The sequence below is a fragment of the Pleuronectes platessa genome, chromosome 10, assembly GCF_947347685.1.
Source record: "Pleuronectes platessa chromosome 10, fPlePla1.1, whole genome shotgun sequence".
NCBI lineage: Eukaryota > Metazoa > Chordata > Actinopteri > Pleuronectiformes > Pleuronectidae > Pleuronectes > Pleuronectes platessa.
Window position 1 is genome coordinate 5,240,582 of NC_070635.1, and position 21,819 is coordinate 5,262,400.

The following is a 21,819-nucleotide window of genomic DNA, read 5'->3' on the forward strand; positions in this document are numbered from 1 at the left end:
ACACTACTCATGGTACAGGAAGAGTCAGGGAGAGGAAAAGGATGAACTTGTGTCTGAGCATCAAAACCACACAGTGTACTCAAACCAGCCAGGTGTCTACTACTGCATCGCACAAAATGAACTAGATCAAAGTTTGTCTGATCCCGTCCATCTGTTTGAATGTGAGTGAATTTCAAGGTCTTATAACTGTTTTTTATTGCTCAGGAGACATGTGGGAGGTTTATATAAGATCATGTTTTCTGGTTGTCTGTCCATATGTACTGTTTTTGTGAACCTGACATCTCCAGAAGGTCTTGAGGGAATTTGTTTAAACTTAGTGAAAATGTTCAGTTTACTGTGTCCTCATAAAGCTGTGAACTCACAAAACATATTTTTTACCTTGTAAAAGCAATACCCACGCAATGCCTTGAGGGAATCCTTTCACATTTGGCACAAACAGAGTTGTATGATTTTCACAGGTTTGCATTTTATTGTGCTCCCTTATATAGATTAGTGAACTACTTACAAATTAACCATGAATTCAACCCTGATGAAATAAAAAACATATATTATGCAGGTCATTATGAAGACCATTATATTCGACAATGGTTAAATCTGACAGTTCTCTGTTTTCTATATTTTTGGTTACTGCAGACAGTCCCAAACATGTGACAGTTCAAGCCAATCCTGGTCTTGATGTGAATGAAAATGTGTTGTTGACACTGAGCTGTTCTGCCGAGTCCAACCCACCAGTGAGCTCTGTCACCTGGAGGAAGACGACTGATGGGAGAGAGGAAATCATCCAACAGACTCAGACTCAGACCTTCAGGGTGAATTCAGCCAGTCCCTCTGACAGTGGACTGTACAGCTGTGAAGCCACCAATGACATTGGAAGAGGAAAGTCACAGCCAGCTGAGGTTAAAGTCAGATGTGAGTAGAATGATGCACTTGTGATGGTGAATGGATAAACAAGGAGGATATATTCTACATTACTGTGTATAAAGTAAATACTGATCAGACGTGCTGGTTCCAAAAAGAAGAAAACATTACTCCACAATCTCAAAAACATCACAGGGTTCTTTTAACTATGGTGTAAATTAATTAATTCATTAAACTTATCCAACATTTCTTTTAAGTTAAAACGTCTATTTCAACATTACTAAAGTGGCCTGTTGTCATAACTTGATTTATTTGAATAGCACTTCTCAAAACAACGTTACAAAGGGCTTCACGAAAAAAAAAAATTAAATACAGATCAATTTATAAATATACATTTAAAAACAAATAATAAAATCTGTAAGAAAAGAAAAAATAAAAGAATTAAAACTAAAACTACATAAAATCAGTGAATGAAGTAAGTTAAAAGTGTTATTTTTAGTTTTAAGCTAGTTTCAAGATTCAAGAGTTTTATTATCAAATGCACAGAGATAACAATCAAGCAGTCGCTGGCAATGAAATGCTTGAGTCCCAGGCTCTCTTCTAACAATGCTCAAGAATTAAAAAAAAACAAAAAACAAAATTTGAATAAAATAGTGTAAAATAGAATTTCAAAGAAGAAAGAAAGAACAGTAGTGCAATTTTGTGCAATAGTGCAAATATGCCACGTTGCTTATTTAGTGGAGTTATTGCAGGTCAGAGGAGCATAAGAGTCTTATGGCCTGGGGGATGAAACTGTCTCTGAAGGCCGATTTATAGTCGGGTTTACGCACGCACGCATGCACGCAAGACGCGCAACACGCCCCTCGCGTCGCGTGCGTCCGCCAATTTTTCTAACTATACGACAAAGCGTCGCGAGCCTCACGCAGCCCGCAAGGCTTGTAATTGGTCTGCTTACTACAGAAAAAGGCTATAAGGAGCCGCAGTGGCGATGTAAATAAACAGTCGACGAAGAAGAAGACGTCTCTTCTTTGTGTGTTTTGTCTTCGACAAAACACACTACTCCGCCTAGTGTTCTGGCGGTGAATTGGGTTGCAACACGCGCAACACGTTAGAGAAGCATAAACCAAAACGAGTCTGTCGATGCAACTGCGTGGCCTTCTGCGGCTGCAGTCGCAGGACTATAATTCGGCCTTGAGCCTGGTGGTGCGGGCCCGTATGCTGCGGTACCGTCAGCCAGACGGCAGCAGTCAAAATGTTTATGGCTGGGGTGAAAGGGTACTTTAATAATCCGGTTGCTCTTCTTCCTGCACCGCTGGGTGTAGAGGTCCTCTATGGATGGTAGCGCCGTCCTGGTGATGTGCTGGGCGGACTTCACCACCCTCTGTAGAGCCTTACGGTTCAGGGCGGTGCAGTTGCCATACCAGGCGGTGATGCAGTTAGTCAGGATGCTCTCTATTGTGCACCTGTAGAAGTTGCAGAGAATCCTGGAGTCTATGTGAAGCTTCCACAGCCTGCGGAGGAAGAAGAGTCGCTGCCTGGCCGTCTTCCTGATGGAGTCTGTGTGATGGGTCCAGGTCAGGTCATCGGTGATGTGGACCCCGAGGAACCTGAAGCTTCTGACTCGCTCCACCGTGGTCCCGTTGATGGAGAGGGGGGCGTGTTCTTCTCCTCGTCTCTTCCTGTAGCCCACGATCAGCTCCTTCGTTTTGCCGACGTTGAGATGGAGGTTGTTGTCCTGGCACCAATATGTCAGGGCTCTGACCTCCTCTCTCTAGGCCTTCTCATCGTCGCCGGTGATCAGGCCTATGACAGTGGGTGGCCAAGCAGTCATGCGTGAACAGGGAGTACAGGAGAGGACTGAGCACGCAGTCCTGGGGGGCACCAGTGTTGAGAGTCAGGGTGGAGGAGGTGGTGCTGCCGATCCGCACTACCTGTGGTCTGCCCGTCAGAAAGTTCAGGATCCACTCACGGAGGGCGATGTTGAGCCCAAGGTCTCTGAGCTTGGTGACGAGCATCAGGGGCACGATGGTGTTGAATGCTGAACTGTAGTCGATGAACAGCATTCTCACATATGTCTCCCTCTGAGCAGTGACAGGTTGAAGATGTCTGTGAACACATCTGCCAGCTGATCTGCACACACCTTGAGAGCTCGGCCAGGGATCCCATCAGGTCCAGGTTCCTTGCGGGTGTGGATCTGGTTAAGGAATTTCCACACGTCTACCCTGGATATGACGGGGGGGCAGCGGTCCTCCTGGGCCTCTTCGATCTCCGCAGCCGGGGAGTTACTCTCAAAGCGTGCATAAAAAGTGTTCAGATCCTCTGGGAGAGATGCAGACACTACATCAGCACTGCTGGTCTTAGCTTTGTAGTCTGTGATGGTTCTCAGTCCGGCCCACATGTTCCTAGTATTGGAGCCCTTGTAATGGGACTCAACTTTGTCCCTGTAGAGTCTCTTAGCACTGCTAATAGCACTCCGGAGTGCTTACCTGGATTTCCTGTATTCCTCCAGATCCCCTGAGATGTAGGCAACAGTCCGTGCTTTGAGTTTAGCATGGACGTCACCATTAATCCAGGGCTTCTGGTTTGGAAATGTTCGTACAGAAATCCTGGGTACGACGTCATCGATGCATTTGCTGATGTAGCAGATGACCGCGTCTGTGTACGTGTTGATATCATCATCCTGGAACAGGCACCAGTCCGTCGTGCTGAAGCAGTCCTGAAGATCAGGCTGTTTCAGAGCCTCAGGGTTCTTGTTTCTAAAGCTCTGTTCCCAAACTTTGTCTTAGTACAAAAGATTTGTATATTATTTAACTACATTTCAAGTTGTTTATACTTCAAAATCTATTTCAGCAAATTCAACAAATCATTCAAAATAACGTTTAGCACACCTGATAAAAAAACATTGAAGTTGAAAAAGGAACAGTAACCTAAAATCTGTGGCTGTAGTTTGTTTCAAAGAGAAATTGCTTAGAAAAAAACTGAAAGTTTCACCAGGTGAATATAAAGCCAGTCTGTTTTATCCTCCCATTGAAAGTTTCACATTCTTCTCAGTCTGGTTTTAAAGAGCAGTAATAATGTCACTTCACTTGTTGTGTTATTCATGTTTGATCTTTGATGATGTTCAGAAAATGACGTTGTCTTTTCTCCTGAATTTCCCGGCTAGTTTCTCCAAAACACACACACATCACGGAGTCGGCAGAGAAGCAGGAGCTTGACGGGAGGAGCTCCGTGATGCTGATCTGCTTCAGTCACAGCTTTCCCCCAGTCCAACACTACTCATGGTACAGGAAGAGTCAGGGAGAGGAAAAGGATGAACTTGTGTCCAAGCATCAAAACCACACAGTGTACTCAAACCAGTCAGGAGTCTACTACTGTGTCGCACAAAATGAAATAGATCATGCTTTGTCTGATCCCGTCCATCTGTTTGAACGTGAGTGAATTTCAAGACCTTATAACTGTGTGTTTTATTGCTCAGGAGACATGTGGGAGGTTTATATCAGATCATGTTTTCTGGTTGTTCGTCCATACGTCATATGTTTGTGAACGTGACATCTCAAGAAGGTCTTGAGTGAATATGTTTAAACTTTGTGAAAATGTTAAATTTACAGTGTAGTCACAAAGCTGTGAATTCACAAAGCATATTTTTGCCATGTAAAAGCAATATTCACCTAACACCTTGAGGGAGTGCTTTCACATTTGGCACAAACACACAATTAGACTCAAAGAGTAACTGATTTAATTTGGTAGCCAAAGGTCAAAGGTCAAGTTCACAAAACTGCCTTCAGAAAAAAATGTCAACTTTTGATGAGAACTCAAAGATGTGAAGTGATTAGATATCAGTGGTCAAAGGTCACAATGGCCTCATCAGACTTTTGGTTGATGGAGGTAAACAACGGCAGAACAGTATTTCTACTTCAGTCTGAAATAAATCACTGCTCATTGAATAAAGTTGAAACTAATTCTACATGTTCACAACTCAGTGTCTATATGATGCTCTCTCTCTTCTAACCACAGGAGACTATCTGGAGAACCTGAGGTTCCTCGTTGTTGCTCTACTTCTCCTGATGATTATCAGTGTAATTGTCGTAAATTTAAGGTGAATGAATAAGAAGTGCACTTGATCAAGTTAAATAAATACATGTCAGAGATGGTCTGGCTTGTTTTACCACATCATGTCCCTCTATGTTTTCAGATACTGGAGGAAAAAATCTATTCAACAAGGAACAACAAACACCAAATCCCCTTCTGGTTTTTCGGTAATGACACATTTGTTTAATCAATTCTACTTCTTTTTTGAAAACATGAGGACAGAAATGATTCATCGTGTGTGTGTCTGTGTGGGGGGGGGGGGGGGGGGGGGTGGGGGGTTAACTGCCCCAGGTGAGTCCCAGGTTGAGGAAAAAATTCAAACAAGGAACAACAAGTTACAACAACCATATATGGAGACTATAGTAAAACTCGTGAAGATTTATATTAAAAAGAGTTTGATTCAAAGTGTGTGGTCATGGTGGCCTGTTGTCAGAACCTTGTCTTAGCACAATAGATTTTTTAATTATTTAACTACCAGTCGTTGAAACTTCTAAATCAGTTTCTATTTGATTATTTGTATTATGGAAATCGTAGGAAACAGTGATTATGGAGAGTTTAGGAATAAGACTCAGGATATTTAAGCCTCTGCTTCATCACTTCTGACCTGTTACAGCTGTAAAACTACAAATTCTTCAAATTACTTTCAGCAAATTTCAATAATATTTAATCAAATATATTTTAATGGCGATATTACAAAGCCTCCAGAGTCCCACAATGAGTTATTTGTTTTTATTTTGAGAACACACGATGCAAGGATCTGAAACAAGACAAAAACATGTGCACATTAGAACTAAAAATTATGAATAAATAATCTGTGAGGATATCTTCAACCACTCAAATTGACCATGTAGAGCTGCTGCCTTCCATCTTCTATCATCAGTATTAATCTGGCTCTACAGGCAGATGTGTCTTTTACTGTTCAAGCTGTTGCTTTTTCCTCCTTGTTCTTCCATATCCTGCCCTCACTGTTTGTCCTGTCAGTAGCTGTCTATCAGTGCACTTATATCTCAGTATACTGGGGCCAGTAATTAAAAGACAACCTGTACAGCATCCATTTTACAACATGAATGAAGAGATTCAGTTGCTGCTTGATAATCATATGGTTAGAGGAAACAAAACGTCTGTGCAACAGACAAAACAATTAATCAAGGAAATGTCTGCAAGTCCTAAAATAATCAGATGTGAGTATTTTATGAAATTTATGGTGCATCACATCCAGAAATCCTCACACTAATAATCTATAAACTACTTCCGCTCTCATCCTAGGAGGAACCAGAGAGCCTGCAGGACTATGATGACATTGGTAATGCAACTGCACGTACACCAACATCTCCAAATCTATTTGACGACCACACCAGTGAAGGTGAAGTGGAGCTGAACTTTCCACAGGTGAGATTCACAGCGACGCCCCGACGTCAGACGACCAACAGAGACTCCAGCAGCTCACACCAAGATGAGAGTTCATACTCTGATGTCAGGATTTGACCCGAGATGTTCTCCTCCTGCTTTTACAGCTACCTCGGGCCTGAGGAAGTTTATATTCACAATAAGTCATCACAGAGAGTCTGAAGAGTTCATGTGTTAAACCGTGTTGCCATTAGGAGTATTTTAAAACTAGTTAGCAAGAAGGCACAGAAGTTACATAACTGAGCTAAAATATAATATATAAATATTTAAAACTGTTAATTAAAGGTTCTGGAGAAAATTGTGAACACAGTTAATTGTGACGGATAAATGGTTAAAATCCTTATTTTGCAACTTAAAATGTAAATAATGTAAGTGTAAAATGATTGTATTAATAACTTTCTATATAATCTATATATATAAATGACATGCAGTTAGACAAGAAATGCTGAGAATCACTGCTGAATGTTTTTTTTTTGCTTTCCAGTGTTGTGAACTTAATCCAACCCCCACACCTGAAATGTAAAATATTCTGTTGCTCAAAATAAAATGAAATATGTTGGAACAAATGATGAACTATAAAGTTTATTGACTGTATTGTTGGATTTGTGAACATGTCACAGCGCAAAAGAATTTCTGAAGAATTCATGAACAAACAAAATGGATTGCGTCATTATATGGACATTATCTTGTGATGCATTTCTATTAACGGACCATGTGAACATTAGATTCACTTGAGTTAATTGATAAGTAAAACAAAATCAAGTATATGACTATATCCTGATCTTAAACTCTTGAGTATTGAAAGTAAAAGTACAAATTCTGAGACATTAGGATATTATTAGATACGTTATTACATTTTAACACAGGTGCATTAATGAGTAAGTATTTAAGTTGCCATGGAGCAAGGCCCGTAGCCGGAGGGCAGTATCCCCCGATCTAAATATGCACATTTTAAGATGTTTAGAGATCAGCTATTGGTTAACAGTATAGCTTCAAAACCATGTGAGAGAGAGAGAGAGAGAGAGAGAGATTTTTCACAAACACTTTATTTACATATTTTTCATTTTATAAACAGTTGCTTACAGTATACAATAAATAAACAAAAGTGCTAATGTAAAAAAACTCGGTCTGTTAAAAAGTGTGGAAAGGACAGCTCATTGTTGGTGACATTGCAGAGTATGTCGTTAAAACACCAAATTCCTTTAAAAGACTTAAGATCAGATACCATTGTGTAAAAACTGAACTCGAGTCGGAGTCTGGCCCGGAGGCTTACCACCCACACCGCCCCTGTTCCTGCCCGTCTCTGTTCTCTCCCCTGATCTTTCTACTGATGTAAATGGCCATCGCTCTCTTATCTGGCGTGGTTCCACTAGCTCTTGCCCAGTGTCCGCGAGCAGTGTGTGGATTACTCTCCTCTGCCCGTTCTTTTTCTCCAGACTGAAGAAGTAGCTGGTTGGAGCATCCACTTCAGTGATGTTCTGGAACCGAGACCTGACCAACGCGCCCTGTTATTCCGGTGGACTCACTTAAATGCTCTGGTTCCACTATATCAGTCTCTAGATCTTTCATAGATCGGGTGGCATCTGGTGTGACATTGAGGGTGTGCTGTTGACACAATAGGCGTATTTGTTTCTTGCCATGGTCCAACCACTGCCTAAGAATGTTAAAATCGCCCTTCCTCTTTCTAAAAACACTCCAGAAAAATGTAAAGACATCTTTAAAATTCTTATCGAATGTTAAAACAGAATTAAAATGCCAATACGATCTCTTCAGTAAAACATTCCGAACAAAAACATGAGATAAAAGCAGGGAATGATCACTAAAACCAGCAGGCATGATGGCACAGCTTTTAAAAATGTTAGAGTGATGTTTAAAACAATACATCCTGTCTAGCCTGGCTGAGGAGACCCTACTCTCTCTGATGTGGGACCAGGTGTACTGTCTGCAGTCTGGGTGCATCCTCCTCCACACGTCCTCCAGGCCGTGAGAGTGGACCAGCTGCTTTAAGGAGTGCTGAGAGGCTGGATGAGGCTCTGCGTGGTTGCGGTCTAAAATCGCATCTTCAGTGCAGTTAAAATCCTAACCCAAGAATAAAAAATCCTCCATTGCACAATCATTAAGAACCTCACTTATTTTTAGTAAATACGGCTTCCTCTCTGCACCGGTTGTTGGAGCATAGACGTTAATAAAAACAGCAGAAAAATGGTCGAACTGAGCTTTGGCTAAAAGAAGCCTCCCCTGGATCACATGTTTGACCTCCAGTGCGTTCGATTATAAAGCCGTGGAGAAGAGGAAGCCCACTCCTCCACTCAGAGAAGTGTTGTGACCTAAAATGGCCTCCCCTCCCCACTCACTCCTCCAGTCAGACTCATTATTAAAATCACTGTGCGTTTCTTGTAAAAACATCACATACATTTTTTTCATTTTTATTGTTTCATAAATAAGAGTTCATTTCCTTTGATCTCTTGCACCGTTCACATTTAAAACCCCAACTTTAAAAACATCCATGTTGTTTAAAATGTCAGAAACAACAACAGTAAACAATAAAATTAATTAACACACACATTGCTGTCCTTTCCATCACTGCTCAGTTGTCTCTTTGCTTTGAGCACCAGTTTTTTTATTCTAAAAACGACCTGGTCTGTGAGGCCAGACTCCTCCCTCTGGCTCATGTGGATTCTGGCTGAGGAAATAAAAAGACCTACATCTGGGAAGTGGTCTTCAAGTTTAAGACCCTGTTGATTTTTTGTGAGATGAAAAAACTATTTAAATTTGTCTACTGTCAGAAATTTCTTTTTTTGACTGCTTAGAAAAAGCGTAACGTTGCTGCTGTCAGACACACACTCACTTTCACTCACATCACTGTCCATTTGTACTTTACTAGTCTTTGCTTCATTTAAAACTGTCCTGGCTGACCTCCTGCGTTTGACTGTTTGTTTTGATTGTATTGCTTCTTCCTCAACTCCTCCTCCTCCACCTGTTCACTCCATGCCACCCTGCCCTCCCCTGCTTCTCCTGCTTTACTTCCACTGTCCCCTCCATCCTGCTAAATGCTCTTTTCTTCACCTGTCTTCTCCTCCACCTGTTTGCTACCTACACCAACCTCTTCTTCCCCTTTACCTCCCACCCCCCTTTCCTCTACCTCACCCAGAGCACCCTCACCCAACCCCCCCCCCCCCCCCACCCCCCCACCCCACACACACACCCCCCACACACACCCCCCCTCCAAAACATTTCTCAGCAGTGTCTTCCTTAAACTGTTGAGTGTGATAATTGGGGAGGAGACAGACAAGCAACAAGAGCAGAAGTCACTTCAGAGCAGTAACAGAGAGAGAGTGAGACAGAAAGGTAAAATACAACATTTAACCAATGCTTGACATATATAATGTTTTGAAATGAGAAGGTTTATGTAACAATCTTTGCCACATTCCTGGTTTTGCTGGTGAAGTGAGGGTGTGAGACTGTGCTGGAGAAAGAGTGAGGATGTAGTGTTAAATATAAACTATACAGTTAACAGTGTTGTGCAAGTTCACACCTCTCATGAACTAGTTCAAAGTTCAGTTCACACAAGTAAATATGAATAGTTCACGTTCATAGTTCACCATTTAAATTCTGAACTAGTTCATAGTTCAGTTCATTTCATAGTTTAAGGTGGAAAGTGAGCCATTTTTTGTAAGAGACCAGAGCTGTTGTGTTGCAGGTATGGCCTGCCCCTTTAAGGAAAGTTTGTAGTGTGTGACGTAGTGCACCTGGGTATTGTGGGAAGACACCCTAAAACTGTGTTTAGAACGAGAAGTGACGGAGCACCTAGAGGTGATGCGAGTGTTGCTCCTGCTGTATATCCGAGAAATAAAGTGGCCGCATTCCAAGTAAAGAAACATCTCCTCCTCCTTCTTCACGGAGTGGTCCGGACAGCGAGCCAAGATAACCCGTGAGCCGAGCTCCAGACTACGGCTCGGAGCCGAGACACTGGCCAAAGAAGAAAACACTTGGAATACGTTGCTTGTTTGGTGTGCATGTGTGTGTGCGATGAATCATGGGTAACGTAGTGCGAAGTCGAGTTACTTGGTTCAGGTTAGGCTACATCACGGACATTTCACGGGCACTGAGCAACGACATGGTGCAAGCATTCGATTTAGACAGCGTCTCTCCACAGGAGAAGGAAGACATTCCGTAACGTTTTAGCTAGAACTCAGATAATATTGTAACGGACTGGTAGTTAGGTTCATGTTCTGTTTGACTGCTATGTGTTTGTTATGACTTATGTTCAGCGAACTACACCATGTCAATAAGTATTGGGATTTCCAGAGGTTCAGTGAACCAGTCGGGGTGAGGCAAGTGACAGTTCTAGACCAATGGCTGGAGAGTTATCTGGCATGACAGGCTCTCATTGGCTGATGAGTTGGTATGTCAAGGGTGAACGAGGAAGGGGAGTGAAGAACACAGTAGTGGGTGACAGGAGTGTCGGAGTTACAACAAGAAGTGTGTCGTGTTCGCTGGACTTTAATAAAGTTACACATAAAGAGAGAAGTTTCCTGTCGTCTATAAGCGAGGACGCTGAAATATGAACGTGTTCACCGTTCAAATTCATTATTTGTCATTGAGTTGCGTTCAGTTCACCGTTTTCACAAAAGTGAACGTGTTCAATGAACGCGTTCTTTTGCGTTCGTTCATGCACAACACTGACAGTTAATGGTTCACAGTTGGACAGGGGTCGTGAAACATGGAAATGTTGAAACATTTACAAATATAAATCGATTCAGAGCTGCTGCTTGTTCTTGTAAAAGAGCGACTCAAGGAAAATCCGAACAGGCAGCATCCTTTATCAAGACGATGATTTCGATGGTAGACTGTCCTCTGGTTCCGTTACTGTATTTTCTGTGTCAGGTTCGTTGGAGGAAGAAGAAGAAGAGACGAACTTTCATCATATCAGGATGTTTGTTTTCATCTGGGCGACTCTGCTTTTCTCTCTGAGAGTCAGTGATGCTGAGACAGGTATTCACTTTTTAATTAACTCATATGCCAACTTTATAGTTATGAAGAAAATAGGTGGAAATAGTTTGCAATTAAAAACTGACAAGGTTTTCATTTGGGATTAAAATTTGAATATGATTTGAATATTTGAATTCCTCTGTGTAGTGTTTGCTGACATGATTTTGTATATTTAAAACTGTGTAAAACTGATAGCCTTTCGTTGTTTTTTGGTATATTTTAAAAGTTTAAATAATCTCTCTCCCTGTTTTTCTCTTAATGTTTGCATTAACAGGTTCTTCAGTGTGGGGGAAACAAAGTTGTCCGTTGACAGATTACTGTATCACTCTAGTTGAAGGAGAAATAACAGCGGAGGCCGGACTCTGTGTCGTGATACCATGCTCCTTCACTGTTCCTGAGGATATCAAAGTCTTACATATAGTTTGGTTTAAATGTGAATCGACTGAAGGGAACTGTGGTGATGGAGACATGATTTTCAACAGTAACACCTTCAGCGATCAGGTTCGGTCGGAGTTTAAAGGACGAGTGTCACTGCTGGAGTCTGATGTGAGCAAGAAAAACTGCAGCATCATCATCAATGACCTGAAGGAGTCGGACTCTGGAGAATATAAACACAGAGTTGAAGCTTTACCGGTGGCAGGTTCAGGAACATTCTCCCAAACAGCAAATGTCTCTGTTCAAGGTATGAACCATCCTGCTGTATGACATGTTTGGTGTATTTGGGCCATAGGCTGCAAATAAACATGAACGACACTTCTCCATTTCCTTCCGTTGTACAAAATACGTGTGATGCCACGTTGCACTTTTGGTGTCAAAGTTTGTACAGTAGAGATGTTGTTATGTAGAGTGGTGTCAAAGTCCCGTCAGTACATGGGCTCAACCGATTGTAAGGCCAATTAAGATGTTTCATCCCGTTACAGAGGCTAACACCAAAAAACGAATCAAAACCAACTTTCTGAAGAATTTGCACTTTAACGGACTCCCGGAAATGACAGAAACAATTGTTATGAAAAGTTCATTTGAGGTGAAGTTTGAGTTTTTGATCCATGTCCCATTCACTAACATGGAGGTGGCATGGTTAATGACCTGTACTGCAGCCAACTACCAGAGGGTGATCTTGGGAATTTGGCTTCACTTTAGTGGAGCTGTCATGTCGTCCATCTTTATTCACAGTCTATGGGTGGGACCTAAAGTAATTTTGGCCGTTGTTTAGCTGATGCAGATTCCTATCGTTGCACCATTTTTAAAAAAGTGAATGAAGTGAATGACGACGTTCTCATCTGACTCCATTCATGAACTGGTCTCCCATCAGGTCTGAGTCAGAGGCCCACAGTGATGATTCCACCTCTGACAGAAGGACAGCTGACCACACTGACCTGCACTGCTCCTGGTCTCTGCTCTGGATCTGAACCTGCATTCAACTGGAGGTGGCGAGGAAGAGGAGAGAGCGACGCTGACCTCACAGGAAACATCACGGCCATCGAAACTGAGAACGTGACTGAGTTCGCTAAGAGACGCAGCTCGACTCTGTTCTTCTCCCCTTCAGCTGAACATCATGGCACCAACATCACCTGCACGGTCCTCTTCCAAGGACACGTGAGCACAGAGGAGACGGCGACTCTGAGTGTGAGCTGTGAGTAGAACTACTTCATTTCTGATTGGCTGAATTTTACAACAGGAAACGTTGTGCTTTAACCACATTATATGACTGTGCAACGTGTGATTATCTATCGTAGATGTGAAGAAAGTCAGAATAACCCAAATTGCATGTGTTAGTGAAAGCAAGAGTCTGACTCTGAAGTGCACTGTTGACAGTTTCCTTCAAACGTTGATCAAGTGGACTGACGTTTTTGACCAAAGCATCAAAAATGGAACAGGAACAACTCTGCGGAAAAACACATTCAATGACTTGCTCTATTAAAAGAAGAAAGAGGAACTGCCACTCTCTCTATCTTTAATGTCACAGCAGGGCTCAGGGCTCTTGTATCAAAGCTTTGTCCCCCAACTTTTTCTTAGTACATTCAATCGTATGGGCTGGACTGATGAAGAGGAGTTCAGGAGCTTCAGGAGAGGAGCTCCCTTTACCACAGATTGTTGGATCTTTTGCTCTGCAGAACTTTTACATTTACAAGAAACCTATGTAACACAGACTAGAGGGAAGAACAACAATACAATCATAATGTGCCTTCTTTAAAGAAGATTCTGCTTCCTCTCTACAGACCCGCCCACTGAACCTATATTGTCTATGAGGTCTGAGGTCACAGAAGGTCAGACCATCACCGTCAGCTGCACTGTTGAAAGTTTCCCACAGTCAACTCTCACCTTGATGAGGATCGACAGAAATAATCAGCCTTTAAAAATCACCGGAAATAATCTTTATTCACGACCCATCAACTCTCTCTCCCACAAGTTTACTGTGACTTCAGTCGACGCTGGCTGGTACTTCTGCCGTGCCCAGAACACTGAGGGCTCAAAGGACAGCGAGCAGCAGGAGTTGTTGGTGAAATGTGATTGGTTCAGCTGCGGCCTTTTTTTTTCAAACAAACAGATCAAACCAAATCTTCTTTCAGAAAATCTATCTATAAAAAAGAAGCTTTTCTTATGTATTTTTCAGATGTGAAGGTTCTGGAAATACAAGAGGCTGGAACACCATATTTGTCTTTGTGTATTTTAGGGACTTTCTGCAGAAAGGATCAACACAGGGTCACAAGGATCTCAGAGTGAAGATGGAGAAAAGTCAAATGCAAGGATCTTATATAGGAGAACAAGGATGTTTGCCTGAGCCAGTTCAGACTGGTTCTGTAGGCATAGTTTAAGACAGGTACTAAAGCACAGGAATAAATGATTTGAATACATTTCCATTGGGTTCTTTGGACAGTCAATAAGTAATGGAAAGGACAAACTGGTTTCAGGTCATAAACATTTCAGGTCTTAAACAGGTAGTCAAGAAGTTACTCTTCAACTATTAAATAGGTTTCAACCACACTAACTCATTTTCCAATACACATGCAATGTATTGTTTTCAAAGGTTTGCATGTTATTGTTCTCCATTGTGTAAATTAGTCCACTACCTACAAATCTAAGATGACATCAACCACTGATGAAATAAAAAAAACAATATTAAGCATGGACATTGTATATTATAAAGACCATTATATTGGACAGTGGTTAAATCTGACAGTTCTCTGTTTTCTATATCTTTGGTTACTGCAGACAGTCCCAAACATGTGACAGTTCAAGCCAATCCTGGTCTTGATGTGAATGAAAATGTGTCGTTGACACTGAGCTGTTCTGCTGAGTCCAACCCACCAGTGAGCTCTGTCACCTGGAGGAAGACGACTGATGGGAGAGAGGAAATCATCCAACAGACTCAGACTCAGACCTTCAGGGTGAATTCAGCCAGTCCCTCTGACAGTGGACTGTACAGCTGTGAAGCCACCAATGACATTGGAAGTGGAAAGTCACAGCCAGCTGAGGTTAAAGTCAGATGTGAGTAGAATGATGCACTTGTGATGGTGAATGGATAAACAAGGAGGATATATTCTACATTACTGAGTATAAAGTAAATACTGATCAGACGTGCTTGTTCTAAAAACAAGAAAACATTACTCCACAAAGTCAAAAACATGACAGGGTGCTTTTAACTATGGTGTTAATTAATTAAGTCATTAAACTTATCAAACATTTCTTTGAACGGAAAACGTCTATTTCAACATTACTACAGTGGCTGTTGTCATAACTTGATATATTTAAATAGCACTTCTCAAAACAACGTAAAAATGTGATTCCCAAATTACAAAAAAAGAATAAAACTAGAAATATGTCAAATTATAGAGCGAAGTAAGATAAAAGTATTTATTTTAGTTTTAAGCTAGTCAGGGTGTTTCAGAGCCTCAGGGTTCTTATTTCTAAAACTCTGTTCCCCAACTTTGTCTTCGTACAAAAGCTTTGTTTATTATTTAATGACATTTCAAGTTGTTTATACTTCAACATCTATTTCAGATAGACTTTTTGAACAAATCATTTAAAATAACGTTTAGCAAACCTGCTAAAAAATAAGTTAAAAAAGTAATCTCCCATTTAAAGTTTCCCATTCTTCTCAGTCTGGTTTTAAAGAGCAGCAATACTGTCACTTCATTTGTTATGTTATTCATTTTTGATCTTTGATGATGTTCAGAAAATGACGTTGTCTTTTCTCCTGAATTTCCCGGCTAGTTTCTCCAAAACACACACACATCACGGAGTCGGCAGAGAAGCAGGAGCTTGACGGGAGGAGCTCCGTGATGCTGAGCTGCTTCAGTCACAGCTTTCCCCCAGTCCAACTCTACTCATGGTACAGGAAGAGTCAGGGAGAGGAAAAGGACGAACTTGTGTCAGAGCATCAAAACCACACAGTGTACTCAAACCAGTCAGGAGTCTACTACTGCGTCGCACAAAATGAAGCAGATCAAAGTTTGTCTTATCCCGTCCATCTGTTTGAACGTGAGTGAATTTCAAGACCTTATGTGTTTTATTGCTCAGGAGACATGTGGGAGGTTTATATCAGATCATGTTTTCTAGTTGTCCGTCCGTACGTCCTACGTCCTACGTCCTTCGCACAAACACAATCCTGGATTAGAATCACGGAGTAACTGATTTGATTTCGGCAGCCAAAGGTCAAAGGTCAAAGGTCTTTATGATCCTCCCTCTTTTAACCACAGGAAACTCTCTGCACATCCTGAAGTTCATCGTTCCTGCTCTACTTGTCCTGATAATCATCATTTTAATCGTCGTAGTTTTAAGGTGAATGAATAAGAAGTGAATTTGATTAAATAAACACATTTCAGAGATGGTTCGACATGTGTAACCACATCATGTCCCTCTATGTTTTCAGACTCAGGAAGAAGAAATCTATTCAAAAAGGAACAACAAACACCAAATCCCCTTCTGGATTTTTGGTAATGACACTTTTGTTTTAGCCATTCTACTTCTCTATTGAAAACCTCCGGACAGAAGTGACATATCCTGTGTGTGTGTGTGTGTGTGTGTGTGTGTGTGTGTGTGTGTGTGTGTGTGTGTGTGTGTGTGTGTGTGTGTGTGTGTGTGTGTGTGTGTGTGTGTGTGTGTGTGTGTGTGTGTGTGTGTGTGTGTGTGTGTGTGTGTGTGTGTGTGTGTGTGTGTGTGTGTGTGTGTACATAATTTAAGGGTTGGTGTAATGGTATCAGGAGGAGGAGTCTGACAAATGAGAATGTCTCTGTGGAGCCTTTCAGGAGCAGAGACGACCTCTTGTCAGAGCAGTTGAGGCGTCCAGATGCCCAACGACACCAGCCTCTTCCAGACAGCACGTAAGACCACACCCACTCAACACACTGTCCCCAGCCAGGACAAGGAACACTGTGTGGAACAGAGTCAGACATGGACTGCTGCTCATGCTGGAGTCAAAGCATCCATTTATTTTCGAGATCCTTTGACATAAATAGCACAATGAAAGTCTGCCCTGTTATTTATAAAAGTCTTTCACTCTGTATACATATGTTTATTCTTAAATACCTTTTATATTCCACAGGCCTCCAACCGACATCAACCTTGTTTACAACCTTATGAATCTGCCCCAGGTGAGTCCCGGGTTAAGACACCACTGTGAGATCAGAGCTCGTTCACATGAAGCAGCCGGTCAGGAACAACCAAGAGACAGTGTTCAAAAACCAAGTTGAAAAGAGAGTACGATGAAGCCTGTCCTGCTCTTGGGTTCACAGTCAATGTGGTAGAACATGAGGACAGACCAGTGTGTAGTTTATGTCTGAAAACTCTATGAGAACCAACAAATTAAGAAGACACTTAGAAACATTACAACTCAGTCACATGCATGTGTTCTTTTTGGTTGAGCTTTATCATCTTTGTAATAAAGTTATTATAATTGAATACATTTTTTCTCTATTATTGAAAAAGTACAGACTGATGGAGGGATGTAGAGATAAATGTCACCTAAAGTACATCAATTAAGTAGAATTTAAGCAAAGTTATGGCACTTTTATATTTTTAAAGGGACAAATGTCACAAAAAGTTGTTTGAAAAAAAAAAAATTTTGCACATCAGAAATTCCTGAAAGTAATGTGGATTTAATATTCATGTGTATTTTATGTAAATACACATGTTAAACTTGGCACATTTTTTTAGGGAGGGAGAACGGGTGGGTCATGACAGAACCACTGGATTAAGGAGAGTACAGGTATAAGATTCAGGATATTTAAGCCTCTGCTTCACCACTTCTGACCTGTTACGGCTATAAAACTAATAATTCTTCTAAATACTCTAAATTATGTCATAGTTTCAATAATATGTTATCAAATATGTTTTAATGGTGATATTATAAAACCTCTGAAGTCCCAAAATCTGTTATTTCTTTTGTTTTGAGAACACACAATGCAAGGATCTGAAACAAGACAACAACATGTGCACATTAGATACAAAAATTTGGAATAAATAATCTATCAGGATATCTACAACCCCTCAAATTGACCATGTAGAGCTGCTGCCTTCCATCTTCTATCATCAGTATTAATCTGGCTCTACATGCAGATGTGTCTTTTACTGTTCAAGCTGTTGCTTTTCCCTCCTTGTTCTTCCATATCCTGCCCTCACTGTTTGCCCTGTCAGTAGCTGTCTATCAGTGCACTTATATCTCAGTATACTGGGGCCAGTGATGAAAAGACAACCTGTACAGCATCCATTTTAGAGCATGAATGAAGAGATTCAGTTGCTGCTGGATAATCATGGGGTTAGAGGAAACACAAATCGTCAGGAGATGAAACCTCCCCTTCACCCATTTATTCTGTGCAACGAACAAAACAATTAAATCAAGGAAAACGTCTGTAAGTCCTAAAGAATCAGATGTGAGTCTTGTTCGAATTTTACTGTGCATTAAATCCAGAATTTCTCAATAATCTATAAACCATCTCGGCTCTCATCCTAGAATGAACCAGAGAGCCTGCAGGACTATGATGAAATTGGTAATGCAACTGCACGTGCACCAACATCTCCAAATCTATTGGACGACCACACCAGTGAAGGTGAAGTGGAGCTGAACTTTCCACAGGTGAGATTCACAGCGACGCCCCGACGTCAGACGACCAACAGAGACTCCAGCAGCTCACACCAAGATGAGAGTCTTTACTCTAACGTCAGGATTTGACCCGAGATGTTCTCGTCCTGCTTTTTACAGCTACCTCGGGCCTGAGGAAGTTTATATTCACAATAAGTCATCACAGAGAGTCTGAAGAGTTCATGAGTTGAGCAAAATAGGTCGTAGCCGTAAATCTACAGTAATGTAAGCTGGTAAACAAACCTTATGCAGCTACAATAAAAACCTGCGTGTTGCCATTAGGAGTATTTTAAAACTAGTTAGCAAGAAGGCACAGAAGTTACATTAATGAGCTAAAATATAATATATAAATATTTAAAAGTGTTAATTCTATTGTACTTCTGTCCGTCCTGGGAGAGGGATCCCTCACATGTGGCTCTCTCTGAGGTTTCCATGTATTTTTACCCTGTAAAAGGTTTTTTTAGTAGTTTTTCTTTACTCTTGCCGAGGGTTAAGGACAGAGGATGTCACACCCTGTTAAAGCCCTATGAGACGAATTTTAATTTGTGAATATGGGCTATACAAATAAAATTTGATTGATTGATTGATTGATTAATTAAAGGTAAAACAGTGAACATAGCAATATGTGAGGGATAAATGGTTAAAATCCTTATTTTGCTACTTTAAATGTAAATAATGTGAGTATAAAATGATTGTATTAATAACTTTTTATATAATCTATATATATAAATGACATGCAGTTAGATAAGAAATGCTGAGAATCACTGCTGAATGTTTTTTTTTGTGCCCTCCAGTGTTGTGAACTTAATCCAAACCCACACACATGAAATGTTAATATCCTGTAGCTCAAAATAAAATGAAATATGTTGGAACAAATGATGAACTTTAAGGTTTATTGACATTATTGTGGGATTTGTGAACATGTCACAGTGTGAAAGAGTTTCTGAAGAATGCATGTACACACAAAATGCATTGTGTCATGAAATGGACATTATCTTGTGATGCATTTCTATTAACGGACCATGTAAACCTTTCATTTACTTGAATTAAGTAATAACTAAAGTAAAATCAAGTATATGATTATAACCTTGTGGCAGTGGTGCTTGCCACGGGGCTCTCCAACACACAGCCAGAAACGAACATGTTGCTTTTCCACATCTTTATTCTCACCACACATGTGTACAAACAAATACTTAAATCCAAAACAACGTTACAAGCTTTCCAGCTTTTGTCCAGCGTCTCTCAGGTTCCTCCTTCTCTGAGTCTGAGCGCCATGAGGCAGTGAAGAAGCTGCCTTTTAAAGTGTGAGGATCATCAGCTATCTGCTCTCACCTGCACTGATTGATCCTCTGTGGTGCAGGTGAGGGTGCTCTCCCCGCCCCCCCACCTCTGAAAACCTGAACTTAAACTCTTGAGCATCCAAAGTAAAAAAGTACAAATTCTGAGACATTAAGATATTATTAGATACGTTATTACATTTTCATAAAGATGCATCAATGAGTAAGTATTTTAGTTGCCATGGAGCCAGGGCCGTAGCCGGAGGGCAGTACCCCCCGATCTAAATATACATATTTAAGATGTTTGGAGATCAGCTATTGGTTAACAGTAGCTTCAAAATGATGTCAGTGGACAATAGCATAAATGACTTAACATTGTGTTTGAGTTTTCATCATTTTGTATTTAAACTATAGAAACGTGTCTCAAACAGTGCATCCACATAAGCAAAATGTGTTATACAGTAAATACCATATTATTTTGATAACTCTGCTAGGTGTGTATTTATCTTGAGCCTTTAAATTCCATTCTAATTGGCAAAGAACATATTTTTATTACATTGTATGAACAGGATCAGAACAGTCTTTGTATTCAACACCACAGTTATATAATACTGATTATGTCCCTGGTGGACTAGTGGCAGAAACTTGGACTATGGGCAGAAAAAGTCTCTGGTTCGTCTCTGGTTCGACTCCACGGAGAAACAACAAAAAGACGAACCTGGATTTATCTGTCCAAAAATCCAAGAGGATTCTCCCTACCCTGTCTAGTGCCCCTGAGCAAGGCACCTTACTCCCCCAACATCTGCTCCCTGTGCGCCGTACATGGATGCTCACTGCTCTGTGTGTCCTGCACCAGATCGGTCAAAAGCAGAAGTGTGTCTCTGCATGTGTTTGGGACAAATAAATGTATCTTAATCTTAATCTAATCTTAACAGTGGGAACACTGGTCCTTCTCTCTCATCATCAACGCCTTTCTGTCTTTCTCTCTTGGGCTTGACTTCAGCCTCTTGTTCCTTCCCAAAGGAAAGTGTATCTGAAGAAAACAATACACTTTATTTGAAAGGAAAAGAAAGACAATTTATTGATTAAGTCTCATTAAAAATTACAAGTTTGGAACTCTGATTAATAATTATATAAATAACTATAACTGAAATGAACACATAAGTAGTTAGCAAAGTTGAAGGAGATAGAATTCTTGTGTAGAGGTTGGCAAAAGTGACACTTATACAACATTAACGAAGACAACCATTTTTTGAAGAAAAATATTTACCATGAAGATAATAAAAGTAAAAAAACACAAACTACTAAATGTTTACTTACTAAATACAGATGTGTACATGGGAATTTGTGTGCATGTGTGTGTGTGTGTGTGTGTGTTTATGTGTGTGCGTGAGTGAGTGTGCTTTCAAAATGGCGGCTGGCCATTATGAAGAAAAAGAATCACTGTTGTTTACACCATGTGGCTGAGATCACGTGTGTGTTCTGCTGTGCGATGTAGCTTGTGCGTCGCTGCCTAAGAAGGTTTTAGCAGTCTGCTGCAGGCAGGCCTGCTGGAGGGTTGGTAGAGCTTGGCTAGGGAGGAAGTTTCCCTAGCTTGGTGAGCTGGAGAGCTACGCCTCTCCTCCATCGAAGTTTATCAGAACGAGAGGTGAGCTGGAGAGCTACACTTCTCCTCTCAGAGAGTTGAGCAGAAAGAGAATTAGGAGAGGTGGAACTGGGCTTGTGATACGCTGGCGACCTCTCAAAGCCAGAGTCAGCTGGGGATTGGCTCCTTCCTCACGCAACCCTCAAATGTCCACCAGTGTCACCAGTCTGCCTGGTGACCTCATGGGTCATGGGGCCCAGAGTGACCTATAGAGGTTGAAAGTTGTGTCCAAGGTCAGTTTTCACACCTTCAGCTGTATATATATATTTATATATATATATATATTTTATTTCATATTTTACATTTTTGATATTCTATTTTATTCAAATTTTGTTTTAGTTTTTTCAAATCTTGAGCATTGTTAGAAGAGAGCCTGTGACTCAAGCATTTCATTGCTAGCGGCTGCTTAATTGTTATCTCTGTGCATTTGATGATAAAACTCTTGAATCCCTTGAGTCTTGAATCTCTAG

General features: G+C 40.9%; 3 protein-coding genes across 8 annotated transcripts in view; all 3 read left to right on the plus strand.

Annotated features, from left to right (window-relative positions):
• Window positions 1-210: 210 nt before the first annotated feature.
• LOC128450163 (sialoadhesin) overlaps window positions 211-21,819 on the plus strand; it is a 28,398-nt gene continuing 6,789 nt past the window's right edge. The window contains exons 1-5 of one of the 2 annotated variants that reach the window (XM_053433673.1): window positions 211-909; window positions 4,022-4,288; window positions 4,873-4,954; window positions 5,051-5,114; window positions 6,214-6,858. In XM_053433673.1, the coding sequence (XP_053289648.1) occupies window positions 585-909; window positions 4,022-4,288; window positions 4,873-4,954; window positions 5,051-5,114; window positions 6,214-6,432 (957 nt within the window). In that variant the 5' untranslated portion in view covers window positions 211-584 and the 3' untranslated portion in view covers window positions 6,433-6,858. Of the gene's footprint in view, window positions 910-4,021; window positions 4,289-4,872; window positions 4,955-5,050; window positions 5,115-6,213; window positions 6,859-21,819 lie in introns of those variants that run through there. The other variant, XM_053433674.1, reaches the window with a different exon arrangement.
• LOC128450149 (sialic acid-binding Ig-like lectin 14) lies at window positions 9,727-15,020 on the plus strand. 5 transcript variants are annotated; one of them, XR_008339952.1, is made up of 6 exons: window positions 9,727-11,349; window positions 11,621-12,028; window positions 12,659-12,979; window positions 13,566-13,853; window positions 14,021-14,167; window positions 14,560-15,020. XR_008339952.1 is itself a non-coding variant. In XM_053433649.1 (5 exons), the coding sequence occupies exons 1-5, from the start codon at window positions 11,289-11,291 to the stop codon at window positions 14,068-14,070; spliced, it is 1,128 nt and encodes a 375-aa protein (XP_053289624.1). In that variant the 5' UTR covers window positions 9,727-11,288; the 3' UTR covers window positions 14,071-15,020. The 5 variants fall into 5 exon arrangements, 4 of the variants coding, with proteins under 4 accessions (XP_053289624.1, XP_053289622.1, XP_053289621.1 ...); XM_053433649.1 differs by having other exon boundaries at window positions 14,021-15,020; XM_053433647.1 differs by having other exon boundaries at window positions 9,727-10,372; window positions 11,242-11,349; window positions 13,566-15,020.
• Window positions 15,122-19,266, plus strand: LOC128450183 (uncharacterized). The gene is made up of 5 exons (XM_053433702.1): window positions 15,122-15,828; window positions 16,047-16,128; window positions 16,220-16,283; window positions 16,531-16,670; window positions 16,892-19,266. The coding sequence occupies exons 1-5, from the start codon at window positions 15,630-15,632 to the stop codon at window positions 17,037-17,039; spliced, it is 633 nt and encodes a 210-aa protein (XP_053289677.1). The 5' UTR covers window positions 15,122-15,629; the 3' UTR covers window positions 17,040-19,266.

Bases quoted from the DNA above. Each gene is read 5' to 3' on its own strand.
- LOC128450149 (XM_053433647.1), top strand. From the start codon at position 11,289: ATGTTTGTTTTCATCTGGGCGACTCTGCTTTTCTCTCTGAGAGTCAGT. The intron at 11,350-11,620 runs GTATTCACTTTT...TTGCATTAACAG, and splicing joins AGTCAGTGATGCTGAGACAG to GTTCTTCAGTGTGGGGGAAA. The intron at 12,980-13,565 runs GTGAGTAGAACT...TCCTCTCTACAG, and splicing joins GGCGACTCTGAGTGTGAGCT to ACCCGCCCACTGAACCTATA.
- LOC128450183 (XM_053433702.1), top strand. From the start codon at position 15,630: ATGCTGAGCTGCTTCAGTCACAGCTTTCCCCCAGTCCAACTCTACTCA. The intron at 16,129-16,219 runs GTGAATGAATAA...CTATGTTTTCAG, and splicing joins TTAATCGTCGTAGTTTTAAG to ACTCAGGAAGAAGAAATCTA. The intron at 16,671-16,891 runs GTAAGACCACAC...TATATTCCACAG, and splicing joins CAGCCTCTTCCAGACAGCAC to GCCTCCAACCGACATCAACC.